The sequence below is a fragment of the Xenopus laevis genome, chromosome 3S (assembly GCF_017654675.1).
Source record: "Xenopus laevis strain J_2021 chromosome 3S, Xenopus_laevis_v10.1, whole genome shotgun sequence".
Classification (NCBI taxonomy): domain Eukaryota; kingdom Metazoa; phylum Chordata; class Amphibia; order Anura; family Pipidae; genus Xenopus; species Xenopus laevis.
The window spans coordinates 122,213,808-122,228,136 of NC_054376.1; the positions used below are offsets into that span (position 1 = coordinate 122,213,808).

The 14,329-nt window shown below is 41.2% G+C and overlaps 1 protein-coding gene across 2 annotated transcripts in view; it reads left to right on the forward strand.

Annotated features, from left to right (window-relative positions):
- The window catches only part of col5a3.S (collagen type V alpha 3 S homeolog), a 110,834-nt gene that overhangs the window by 38,989 nt on the left and 57,516 nt on the right, over positions 1 to 14,329 (forward strand). The window contains exons 5-6 of one of the 2 annotated variants that reach the window (XM_018256276.2): positions 3,640 to 3,771; positions 8,033 to 8,218. In XM_018256276.2, the coding sequence (XP_018111765.1) occupies positions 3,640 to 3,771; positions 8,033 to 8,218 (318 nt within the window). The remainder of the gene's footprint in view (positions 1 to 3,639; positions 3,772 to 8,032; positions 8,219 to 14,329) is intronic. The other variant, XM_018256277.2, reaches the window with a different exon arrangement.

Genomic DNA, 14,329 nt, shown 5'->3' on the forward strand with positions numbered 1-14,329 from the left:
CAGGTTTTTCTCTAAAAATTGTGTTTGTAGATTATGAACAGTAGGACACACCTTAACTTCCTTTCCAAAGATAGTTACATTGTACAGTTTGTCTCACTTTCCTGTATACTAGAAAGTGCACAGAATATATACTTCCTTAGCCCATAAAATATTATTCTGTTACACAATATGGCAACTTGGCACATATATAGATGCCTTGGAAATGAAGGTGGAGGCACCCATACCAAAGTTTGGCCAATACATTCCATACATGTGCTGATGGAGAGGGTAATCAACAAATTAGATTCCATGTTTTGAGTATCACTGCTTGAGCAGTTTAATCATGTAGGAGCCCAACTCATGGTCAATGGTCTACCAGCTTGGTGTGAAAGAATTTACAGGTGTCCTTATCTGTGAAACCAGTGATATCACGTTTCCGAGGGGGTTGGCAAGCAAACTGTTGCCCCCAATCACTATGGGGCAAATTTACTAAAGGGTGAAGTGACTAACGCTGGCGAAAAGTCACTAGCGAAGGAGATAGACTCTAGCGCTACTTCACACTCTAATGCCAGGCAATTTGCGCTCTGGCGAATGCACGTAACCACACAAATTCACTATGATGCGGATTTTAATGAACGTTACCTCTTGCGCCAGACTTGACTTCGCCACCTCAGACCAGGCGAAGTGCAATAGAGTAGATAGGAATTCCTCAAAAAACACTGGCGACTCTACAGTTTTTCAGGGTGATAGGCTGCAAAAGATCGTAAATATTTTAGGGTATTCGGTTCCCCCCCTGCATTTCCTAACATATGGCACATACACGATACACTGGGCTCATGTGTAGGGCAATATAACAACTCTATTTTATTTTATTAATGTTCCCTGGGCTTGTGTAATGTAATGTATTTGCTGCAACATATACGTTCATTGTACTTTAACTTCCCACCGTATGCAAATTAGCCAACGCTAGCTCAACTTTGCTTTGCTTGCCGAATTAACGCTAGCGAAACTTCGTCATCGTTCGGCACCTGGGACGCAACTTCGCAATTTCTTGAATTAGCGTTGTCCTGGCAAATTTTCACCTGGCGAAGAGTGGCGATGTGAGCGAAGCCGTCGCTGGCACATTTCCGGAGGCTAGTGAATTTGCCTCTATGTCCCCTACGCATTTCATGATGGACACAGGAACAGACCTTCTGCCAAAAGCCCTTTAAATACATTCATGTGAGACTGATGGGCACTCCAGATGGGGGCAGCTGGCCCTGGGAGGTTCAATCGGCTAAGGATAGTCTTGGTTATAAAAACATACCCTTGAGATCTGGTTCCACTCCCAGCGTATCTGGCACTGAGGATGGCACACCAGCAGCTGGTAAACTCTTACTTACTCATATATTCTATACCACTAGTTGTCTGGGACCTGACTTCTGACACTGTAGAATTTATGTCACAAGGTTATCCTTAGACCCATCCTTGTGGCAAATTAACTAAAGGGTAAATTTTTGCGAGTGACCGGCACACTTTGCGTCACTTCACTACGCTAAGTCACTAGAATGCAAAGTTGTGTCTCAGCAGCCGAATGCTGCCGAATTTACGCTATCGTTACATTGGCTGGGCGAGCATTTCATAGTGAATTTTCGTTAGCATTCATTTCTGCCTAGAGAAACGTTGCTAGCACTCTTTGGTACAAAACCTTGAAGTGGCCACTTTTTATTACAAATGTCCAAGGACGGCTTCGTTCACTAGCAAAATGTCCTCTACGCCTGTTAGTGAATTGGTGATGTCCCTGCGGATGGGATTCTGGTGAAATGACGTTAGCGTCGGCCACTTTGCACTTTAGTGAATCTGCCACCTTGTCTAGCAAGATATAAAGAGCCGCTACAATGAAGGGGTTAGAGTTAGCCACAAGGCCCTTTATACTATTTTGTATCCATACTGTCTGTGTATTCCCCCCTATTGTAAAGGGTCAAGGCTAGTGTTTGAGACCATTAAACAACAAGAGAAAAATAGTGTTACATAGACTCATTACATCTGCACTAAAAGTAGCAGGACTCTCTATGGAACCCAATTGGCAGAGCACCCAGGACTGTTTCCTTCTGGCAAGTTGCAGGATTTATTATCAGTTGTTCCTGTGACTCAGAACCAGATCGATCCATGGGCTCCCTTCATATTTTGCTTGATTTCTGCCCACTATGAATCTGTGCTGAATGTGTGTCATCTGCAGCTGTGCTGTGTGTGTGGGAACGGGAAACTGCAAGCTCTGTGTAGCAGAAGACAGAAGGTTCCCTAGTGAAATGAAGCAGAAAGCCTATAGCAATATATGCACCCTGGTGCTCAGCAGAGGAGTTGTTATGCTGACCCTGTAGGACACCACTAATGGAGAAGGTTGAACACAGCATGAAATATCATTTGGCATAACCCGGGGGGGGGTCCTAGAGAGAGAATAAATATGGTGCTCCATGTACATTCTTGTAGAAAAATGATCCCCTTGTATAAGGATCAACAGCTGTGACGCTTGCCCTCTCCCATACCTCCCAACATTTTGGAAATAAGAGGAATAAAAAGATTTGCAGCGCAGAGTGTGGGGAACATTTTTTGACCACGTCCATTTTTGTGGCCACACCCCCTAATTACCATGTCTATTTAACAACATTTGCCAGGTTATGAACGTTTGAAAACATTTCTGTGGTTTTTATGTTATTACAATTTTGCTAATGAAGGTGGATTACCCTTTAAGATGCATATGCGTTTCCCCCAAGAGACCTGCGTATCTTAAATTGTTACAATTGTTTCTTTGCTTATCTTAAATTGTTACAAAAGTATCTATTCTGGGCTCTCTGCCAAAAGCCAATTAAGTTAGAAACAACTTTTTCTGGCTGTTCAGTGCAGGAGATCAAAGAGAAAGTTGGGACATTTCAGTAACAAACCTAGGACTGCGGGTTGAGCTGTTTATGATTGGGACTGTCCCGCATAAAAATGGGACAGTTAGGAGGCATGGCCTCTCCTTTTTTACCTTAACCCCAGGCTGGTTTAGGATCATACAGGGAAGCAATCAGAAATCCCATGACCTGACTTACAAGAGCTTACAATTTAGCTCACATATTTGTAAATGTGCCTCTTTCTGCAAAGACAATGCACTGGGACATGATGATAAAGCTGTGTGGACAATGCATATGTGCAGGATATATTATAGGGGTCTCCACCTATATGACTATTAATGGAAGGGAGTTGTGATACTGCTTAACTGAGCCATTATCAGAGCCACTATGGAGCACTATTTTCTGGTTTTCTATGCAGAATGGCTCCTGTGTGTCTGTATTTAAATATGCACAATAAGTACCAGCAATAAGCAATATATAATATTTGTTATAAACCTCATAGGATGGAAGCACTATATTTCCTTTATTATGCAGACCATGAAATAGCCGTCCTTTGGGACCTCATGAGAAACACGGCTGATGTTTGTTGGTGCTCATTGTTCATAAGTAATGTCAGGCGGCAGAAATATGGATCCAGAGGGAAACCTGATACATTAAATTATTGCAAAACATGCTGGATTTAAAAAAAAATGATTTGTTTTTTTTTTTCATAAGAAAAGAAAATGACAACTGGAACTGGTAACGTGACATATTGCACACACATTCTAAACTCAACATATCTTTGCAGGGGGATATCCAACAATTAATGGTGGTGCCAGACCCCAGAGCTGCCTTTGACTATTGCACCCATTACATGCCCAGCTGTGAGTCTGCCCTGATCTACGCCATACATGCTGAAGACCCTGAATTTCCTGAAGAGGTAAGACCACCAGGGGGCAGGAGAGAATCATAGTAGACAGGGTGATAAGCACTCACTGCCATTTATTTCTCTAACACATGATTTGGTACCCACCGAGAAGCAATGATTCCCAGCATACTAGACAGGCGTGAAATTCAGTTGGATTTTGGCAGAGGTTTTGCTGAATACCGGGCCGGCTCACTCAGCAGATGGAAAGTCAAGGGATGTCCCAGCTGAAATGGTAACAGCTGTCTCCCAGGGCTGGGACTTATCTGTCTCATTCACATGAACATGACTCAGGACAATGGTATCCATGGCTGGGAGGCAGCAAGGAAATCCGGGGGCCGTTTGTGTGTCATCAAAACCCAAGAGAAAAGCCCCCTTGCCTTGTACATCAGCACATTATGTTTTGGCCATTGGATCGTCAATATCTCTGCTTGGCATCAGTCAGTGTTTATATGCAAAACAAATAAGTGTATGGTCGGTATTTTTGGCATGGACTATAACAAGGTAGGCCAACAGGTAGCAGAGAGCAGGGCAGCCATCAGGGAGGGATAGGGGGGAGAGTTGTAGGGGGCCCCGAGGGTAAGGGGGCCCAGCCACGACACACTTCTGACTGACTTCAGGAAGGCATGGACATTTAAGGGGCCCTGGCTACCTTTTTCTCATGTGGGGTCCTAGCCACCAATATTTTTTTATTTTTATTAACAAATGGGAACCCTAGCCACCAATATTTTTTAGTTTTTTTACTGTGTGGTGGGGCGGACCTGTAGGTGGGGCTTGCGGCGGCAGCCCAGGGGGCCCAGGAAATTTTGTCGTATGGGGCCCTACGATTTCTAATGGCAGTCCTGGCAGAGAGAGATGAACTATGAGGTACAAAGGCAGAGAATGTTATAGAAACACACAGACGAGTTCCCACAGTTATTCACGTGTACTGTAAGTTCATGGGCCGAGCCATAAAAATCTGTTACATTCTGCCAGAAACAGCTTCATTCTCTCTCTCTGCACCTGCTGGGTATGATGGTCCACGGGGCACAAGGATTCTCAGTGTAGCAGCTTCTAAATACCCTCTAGGGACCACCCTGTGCCAAAACAAATCAAAGGCCAGTGCTAAAGAGGCAAAGGCATCAAATATCCTCTCTGATGCTCCTGCAGATCAGGAAAAGATGAGCAGGACCAACAGAGAAAACAGCTACTGTTTTTCCTAAAATCCAGAAAACATGTCCCGTTTTTATCTCATGGAAAGCATTACCCCCATCACCCCTATGAATCTATATTTACAAAAAATAAAGTCTTGGGCTGCCATTACTATTGCTCCAAATAACTTCTTGCTATCCCTACTTTAATGGTCACTCCCAACTGCTTTATTTATATATTTAATCCTTTTCCCAAATTGCTCCATTCACAAAAACTTCCATTTGTTTCAAAACTCTTGCCTTTAACCCTTTCCAATTACTTATCAATTAATAAATAACCATGTCAGCCTATACAACCCTCTCTATAACGCCTCCTATTGCTACATATACCCCTCCCTAAAACTCTCCCTGTAACTCCTCCTTTTGCTCCATATAACTCCTCCCTATATATCCTCCTATTGCTCCATATAACCCTCCCTATAACTCCTCCTATTGCTCCATATAACTCTCCCTATAACTCCTCCTATTGCTCCATATAACTATAACTCCTCCTATAGCTCCATATAACCCTCCCTATAACTCCTCCTATTGCTCCATATAACCCTCCCTATAACTCCTCCTATTGCTCCATATAACCCTCCCTATAACTCCTCCTATTGCTCCATATAACTATAACTCCTCCTATTGCTCCATATAACTCACTCTAACTACTCCTATTTCCTATAACCCCTAATACTCCTATTGCTACATATAACCCTCCCTATAACTCCTCCTATTGCTTCATATACCCCTCCCTATAACTCCTCCTAATCTCTTTCTCAATATAACCCTCCCTATAACTCTCCTATTGCTCATATACTCCTCCTATTTGCTCCAATATAAACCTCCATATACTCCTCCTATTGCTCCATATAACCCTCCTATATCTCCTATTGCTATAAACCCTCCTATAACTCCTCCTATTGCTCCATATAACCCTCCTATAACTCCTCCTATTGCTTCATAAACCCTCCCTATAACTCCTCCTATTGCTCCATATAACCCTCCCTTTAACTCCTCCTATTGCTCCATATAACCCTCCCTATAACTCCTCCTATTGCTCCATATAACCCTCCCTATAAATACTCCTATTGCTCCATATAACCCTCCCTATAACTCCTCCTATTGCTCCATATAACCCTCCCTATAACTCCTCCTATTGCTCCATATAACCCTCCCTATAACTCCTCCTATTGCTCCATATAACCCTCCCTATAAATACTCCTATTGCTCCATATAACCCTCCCTATAACTCCTCCTATTGCTCCATATAACCCTCCCTATAACTCCTCCTATTGCTCCATATAACCCTCCCTATAACTCCTCCTATTGCTCCATATAACCCTCACTCTAACTACTCCTATTTCTCCATATAACCCTCCCTATAACTCCTCCTATTGCTACATATACCCCCTCCCTATAACTCCTCCTATTGCTTCATATACCCCCTCCCTATAACTCTCCCTGTAACTCCTCCTTTTGCTCCATATAAACCTCCCTATAACTCCTCCTATTGCTCCATATAACTCCTCCTATTGCTCCATATAACCCTCCATATATCTCCTCCTATTGCTCCATATAACCCTCCCTATAACTCCTCCTATTGCTTCATAAACCCCTCCCTATAACTCCTCCTATTGCTTCATATAACCCTCCCTATAACTCCTCCTATTGCTCCATATAACCCTCCCTATAACTCCTCCTATTGCTCCATATAACCCTCCCTTTAACTCCTCCTATTGCTCCATATAACCCTCCCTATAACTCCTCCTATTGCTCCATATAACCCTCCCTATAAATACTCCTATTGCTCCATATAACCCTCCTATAACTCTCCTATTGCTCCATATAACCCTCCCTATAACTCCTCCTATTGCTCCATATAACCCTCCCTATAACTCCTCCTATTGCTCCATATAACCCTCCCTATAAATACTCCTATTGCTCCATATAACCCTCCCTATAACTCCTCCTATTGCTCCATATAACCCTCCCTATAACTCCTCCTATTGCTCCATATAACCCTCCCTATAACTCGTCCTATTGCTCCATATAACCCTCCCTATAACTCCTCCTATTGCTCCATATAACTCCTCCCTATAACTCCTCCTATTGCTCCATATAACCCTCCCTATAACTCCTCCTATTGCTCCATATAACCCTCCTAGTGTAAGCTCCCAATGGTAGCTGTTATTTATATCTCCTCCGATTGTCCCATAGAACCTCTCTCTATATCTACATCTATTGTCTATTGTGTTCCTATTGGGCAGAATAATGCTCCCTTAAAGGGATCCTGTCATCGGAAAACATGTTTTTTTCAAAACTCATCAGTTAATAGTGCTGCTCCAGCAGAATTCTGCACTGAAATCCATTTCTCAAAAGAGCAAACAGATTTTTTTATATTCAATTTTGAAATCTGACATGGGGCTAGACATTTTGTCAATTTCCCAGCTGCCCCCAGTCATGTGACTTGTGCCTGCACTTTAGGAGAGAAATGCTTTCTGGCAGGCTGCTGTTTTTCCTTCTCAATGTAACTGAATGTGTCTCAGTGGGACATGGGTTTTTACTATTGAGTGTTGTTCTTAGATCTACCAGGCAGCTGTTATCTTGTGTTAGGGAGCTGTTATCTGGTTACCTTCCCTTTGTGCTTTTGTTTGGCTGCTGGGGGGGAAAAGGGAGGGGGGTGATATCACTCCAACTTGCAGTACAGCAGTAAAGAGTGACTGAAGTTTATCAGAGCACAAGTTACATGACTTGGGGCAGCTGGGAAATTGACAATATGTCTAGCCCCCATGTCAGATTTCAAAATTGAATATAAAAAAATCTGTTTGCACTTTTGAGAAATGGATTTCAGTGCAGAATTCTGCTGGAGCAGCACTATTAACTGATTCATTTTTGAAAATTTTTTTTTTCCCCATGACAGTATCCCTTTAAGTTCTTCCTTACTGAACTTACAATTTCTCCTTTCTGATTGTGTTGGTGATGGTTTCTTAAGGTCTACTGTTAATTGCAGTCATACTGTACTGTTCTATTTTTTAACATTCCTCTGGGTGTTTCATTTGGTTTCTCTGCACTGTCTTCTTGCTGATGCTTTCTTGGCCCCACAGAGCAATCAAGAAACTAAGCCAAGAAAAAAAGGCAAGAAAGGGAAAGGCAAAAAAAAGGACAGGAAGGGCAAAAAGAAGAAGAGAAAATCTGTCGTTGAGGAGACAGAACCCAGTCTCAGCACTATCATGGCTGTTACACAAGGATATACTACCTCATCAATTACACCAGCAGTCACTATCGTCACGGTAACGATACTTCAAATAAGCCATCCTCATGCCACCATGCTTGCTTACACTAGTTTCCTGGATATTTTCAGTAACATCATACAATAACAGTGTGCTATTCGCTCATCATCTATTATTCTACGTAGTACTAACATCATGCATTTTAGCGTGTGTGTATCATCTATATAAGCAATATTTGCAGAAAATTGTTGGGTATGGAAGTTCTCAAACTGTTTTGACATATTTGCAGCCATATTTTGCGGTGGCATCGGGATGGGGATGGATAGGTGCAGGTTGGATGGGCACCAGACCTCCATTTCCTTTAAACGTAATCACGCTGGGTTTAATTCAAGACTTTTTGGCGAGCCGTTAAGTTTGAAAAGCTGGTCATAAGTATGAATTTGAGTTCAACATTAAGAAGTTAAAATACATAGTGCTGAAAGAAATAACTTGTCAGTAATTTATCGTGCCATTTGCTAAATGGAAGTCATAACATTGTTTTCCGCAAGACATCTGTTTTCCACCATCTCATCCTGGCACTAACCCTTCTAAACAAGCATGTGAAATCTCTTGTTAGAGAGCCAAGATCTATTTCATCTCCTTTTACTGCTTGTGCCATATGCAGGGTTGAGATGTTTCAACAAGGAGATTGTTGCTAGGAACAAATCAATGGACACTGCAGCTAAAGGCTGTTGATCAATTGCTGCATCTGGGTTGTCTAAATATTTCCTGAAATGTCTGCCAGAAAAGTAATACTAGTAACAATACTGAACTACTATGTTTATTCATTATAAACTAGTCATGTGCAACTTGTCCTGGGAATCCAAAGAGTCAATGTCACTGCTATACATTGTAATAACAAGCTAATAGTTTGCTCAAGGTCTGGTAACTAATAGATGCCAAATGGTTTTGAACACTAACCCAGCAAATGCTACCTGCTAATCTAACCAGGCTGAAATGGAACCAGTAGTGCTGGAAACAGCCACTCCTACACCTTTCAAGGTCTGTAATGAACAGGAACGGAAATATCTAGAGGCATACCGGGGATCACCTTAGGGTTAAAACCAAAACTGGAAAATCTGTTTTGTGGTGGATTGAATAGAATTGTTAGCAACTTCTGCCATAAGGAGAGTTGTCCAGTTATCTTTAATGAGCTGGAGAAACATCTCAAATACTGCTAAAGTTTCATTTATCCTCTCAAACTGTCCATTCCATTGTGGATGACAACCAGAAGACAAAGACATGTTGATTAGATGTCCATTCCAAAAAGGCTCTCAAAAACTACAGTCAGAGACAATGGCTGCATGCAGACACATAACCTCTCTACCTTCTTGGAATCCATGTAGATTCCTTTAGTAGAGATGTCAAAACCCAAAAAATGTATTGGTGTTCTCAAATTAACATTTCTCAGCCTTTACTAGTTTTAGTTTTAGAAAAACTTCTTTCATACGCTTCCAGTGTTCATTTATGAGTAGAAAAGGCTAGAGTATCAAGCAAATACATCCCTAAAAATTGAAAAGTGTCTGGAACGTTACAGAAACCAAATAACTACAGTATGTATTTAAAATGTCCATACCTAGCTTGAATGCTGTCTTCCACTCTTCACGGTACAACCATTAACAAAAAAGTTCTCAGGGGGATGTAAATAGTTTCTATAGTTTCTCTTATAGTTCCAGACCACTTGACTGCTTTTTTTTCCTATAAAACCCAGGATTTAGGATGGTGAACAGACTAATGCGGGTATCATAATCTAATTTTTATTAGGTGACCCTCAGTCAAGGGCCCACCACTTGTTTGAGAAAAATAGTGCCCCATTTAATGATATGGGGACCATGATTCAAGCCATGGCAACTCCATAAGGTGGTTCACAATGTCCTGTGACCACTGGCTCAAGGTCACGGCCCCATTAATGATTATACTGGAGAGTTACGCAGGTGGGCAGTGGATACTTTGTTGTTGAAGATCTGGCTTGAATTTGGCTTGAACTGTTATCAGATTTGATTGCCTAGTTTTCTAAAGGATGTACTAGATAGGGATTTCTGTAACAGGCTCTTTGGAGGAATTTATTCCAATCTCAATCCAATTGGATTATTTCTCTCAGTCACTTCACTAATAGTAACCCTTACAATCGGTATTGTTTAGAGCCTGTCATCTGAGGAACAGTTACATAGACAGCATCTCAATCACTGCTGGTGTTGCGGCCTCTCTGGTCTTTAGCTCAGAAATGTTCCTACCCATCCTGGTGGTCAGTCACATGTCTGTTCTGATAAAGATATAATTCCCATTTGAGATGCCAATCATCCATCATATTTATTGCTTTCTTTTACAGTGAGGTGGAAGTCTCCTGCAGGTTCCAGCAATCCTTGATTCAGGGGCAAACAGTTTCTTCATAGACTCTTCCTTTATCAAGACTCAAGACATTCCTCTTTTCCCTATGTCACAGCCCAAAATCATTACAATGGCTCATGGTTCACCAATCATATTCTGGACCCATGTCCTTTGAGACTCAACTTCTGCATGAAACAATTAATGGTGCTCACTTTGAATTTATGTTGTTTAGATTGGTTGAAGGCCCACATTCTATTATTGACTGGTCTGAGGATTGGTCATCTTTTCATTCAAATATTGCGTCGGCAGCAGAGTGTTCTACCACATTAGCCATAGATCAAAACTGGTAACCTTTTATTGGCTAACTTAGTGTGAAGAAACACTGAAGAATTGAAGTTTTGAAGAACTTGAAGTTCTGGTTCAGAGAGAGGACAGATTTGACAGACAGAATGGGTGCTTCAGGCAAGACATCAGTTGGACAGACGTACCCCATATCATATGAAGAATATCCACAACCTTTTCATTAAGCCTGTCTACAAGTTCATTGCACTGTATGTGGAAAGTACAACAAAAAAAGTTATTGATCTCTTTTGGAAGTATAGTGATACCTTTTATTGGCTAACGTAGTAAATTATATGATACAAGCTATTGGGACAACTTAAGACCCTTCTTCAAGCATGGTACAATGCAGTAACTGAAAAATCATGACATTTATACACACTACCCCAGAGTAAAACATTTTTTTTATAAATCTGAAATGTATTTGTAAAATCCATTTCTGTACAGATACTGATTAGCCTCCCTCAGCTGGGATGCCTCTATAGAGGTTAATATAATAAACACCTAATTGTGAGGTGATGGCAGTCCTGAGGCACGGATCTTCAGAAATTTACCAAATTCTTCTAAAAGATGCTCACTAGGTGCAGAACTCAAACCCCCCTAACAGCATCAGGGTGATTTCTGTAATATTTATATCTGGATACAAATTTCTATCCCTCTTATTGTGTCATTCTAGGATGTTAACATTCTGCTTGAATTCATATTCCCACTCATTTTGCTCCTGACGTGTTTTAAAGTTACCCATTATTATTATGACTTGGAGCTCATCAATACTGGGGTCACTGATGCAGAAATGAGCTGTTGCTTGGAAAGCTGTTTTTCCACAATTGATATGGTGTCAGTGTGGTGTCATTCATCTCATTCATTTCATCTATATATAGCCTTGTAGTTGGGCATTTTGCACACAGGATAAAATAGAACTAGGATTGCCAACTTAGAGTTACCGATGTTCCAGATGGGGAGGGGTAGAGTTGGTGACATCAGGGACAGAGCTTATGACATTGAGGGTAGTCCAATGACATTTAGAGGCAGGTCATTGACTTCAGGGACAGGTCGATGACAAATGGCCCATGACTGGCAACACTGTGCGTTATTCATAATATATATGAATATATATAAGTCCTGTTTGGGTTTCAGACTTCTGAAATCTGAGCTGTAAGTTTTGAACTGGACAGCCTGTGTACAAACCGGACAGTCTATTTTAAAACCAGAAAAGTAGCAACCATAGATAGACCACACTGGATGGCCTGCAGCTGAATAAACCCTTTATTATTTGTTCCAATGTGGTATAGGTACCCCCTCCTGTAGTGTAAACATGGGTGAACATTTCACATGTGATTTTCAAGCAGGAAGATATGCCACTTTCTGCTGGGTCACTTGTGGAGCTTCACACAATTAGTTTTTTTATTATTTTGCAGCCCGTCATCAAAGTGCTTGATGGGTTGGAGTTTGCCTAAGGTGTCAAGGGATGAATTATAAGTGATGAAAAGAGAGCACGGTTATTGTTTGTGGTTTGGTTGAACTGGAGTAGATTGTGCCTGGGTATGGCAATAGCTCTCTTGATTTGGTATCTATTGTTCTAGTGTTATAGCCTTGCTTCGTTCTCTCTGGTGTTTATCCCTGTCAACAGGGTCTGAGTATATACGATTTTATACAATATCGTGGTGCTTGGATGTACAGTAAATGATTGACTCTCTTATATGTCTGGAGTGGAAATTGTGATTTCTAGAGAATGTGCATCTACTGTATCTGGAGGCTTTTTTTAAATAGAAGTCATGAGTTAATTACCATATATTGGTGTCTAGCAAATGAATTGTGTAGATTCTACAAGTGACCAAGCAGAAAGTGGCACATCTGCCTGCCAGTGTAAAACATGTACCCACATTTACACAACAGGGTGGGAGCCTCTACCAGATTGCCTTCAGGAACACATAATAACAAGGGATTGTTCTGCAGAAGTCATCAAATGTGGTCTACTTTATACTGTGTGTGAAATACACAACTACAGGGCCATATGTGGGCAAAACTAGGTACACATTAAACCAGCAGATGTTCTTCCAGAGACCCAATATCCATTGTGAAGAACAGGTCTCCCAGTAGCAACTCATTTCTGCATCAGTGACAACTGTATTTGGGTCACAATACTAATGGACAACTTTAAAACACAACAGGAGAGAAAGGAGTGGCAATACATATAAGTGCAGAACTTCAATACCCTAAAATGGAGCATTTACAGGGATAGAAGCCTTGTGTCCAGATATAAATGTCACTAATATTACCCTGACGCTGCTAGGGTGACTTCTACACCTAGTGGGCATCTTTTAGAAGAAGTTGGTACATTTCTGAAGATCCTTGCCTCAGGACTGCCATTGCCTCACAGCTGAGGGATCCCAGCAAGGGAGGCTGATCAATATCTGTACAAGAATGGATTTTACACATGTCAGATTTATAAAAAATGTTTACTTTGTGCTAGTGTGTATAAATGTAATGATGTTTTAGTTGCTGAATTATATTATGCCCGAAGAAAGGACCTAAGTTGTCCTGAAAGCTAATATTTTATAATCTTCTAAGTTATCCAACAAAAGGTATCACTTAACCTGTATTTTCCAGCTGTGTCTTCCTGCCAACACTTCAAAAAGAGATCAATAACTTTCACTCTTTGTTCCTTCTATTTACCATCGATTTATAGACGTGCCTAATGGAAAGGATGCAGGTACTCTTCCCTATTATATAATGTATGCCTGCTCAACTGATCCCTTGCCTGGAGCACCCATTTTGTTTAATCAAGTCTTTCTTTAGAACTTCTGTTCTTCAGTGTTTCTTTGCACTGTATCATCTGCTAAGTTAGCCAAAAATATATCAACACTGCTGCAAAAGGAAGACAATATTGGCAATATTTCGATGAAAAGATGAGCAATCATCAAACCAATCAATGTTAGAAGTGGGCCTTCAACCAGGGTAAACAACATAAAGTCCAAGTGAGCACCATTAATTGTCTCATGAAGAAGTTGAGAATAAGAAGTCTCAAAGGGCATGGGTCCAGAATTTTTTGGTGAACTATTAGCCATTGTAATGACCACAGGCTGCGAGAAAAGAGGAATGTCTTGAGCCTTGATAAAAGGCAGAGTTCATGAAGAAACTGCTTGCCCCTGAATCAAGGATTGCTGGAACCTGCAGTAGATTTTCTACCCCACTGTAAAGAAATGTGGATGTTTGGTATCTCAAAGGGAATTATATGTTTATCAGATCAGACATGTGATTGACAATCAGGACAGGTAGGGCAATTTCTGAGCTAATGACTAGAGAGGCCATAATACCAGCAGTGATTAAGATGTTGTCTCTGTAGCTGTTCCTCGTGCAACAGGCTCCAAAAAACACCAACTGTAACAGTTGCAACAGTTACAATTCTCTCAATGAAGTGGCTGAGGGAACTGGTGGTGGTGCTTCAAGCATAACCCAAGAAAC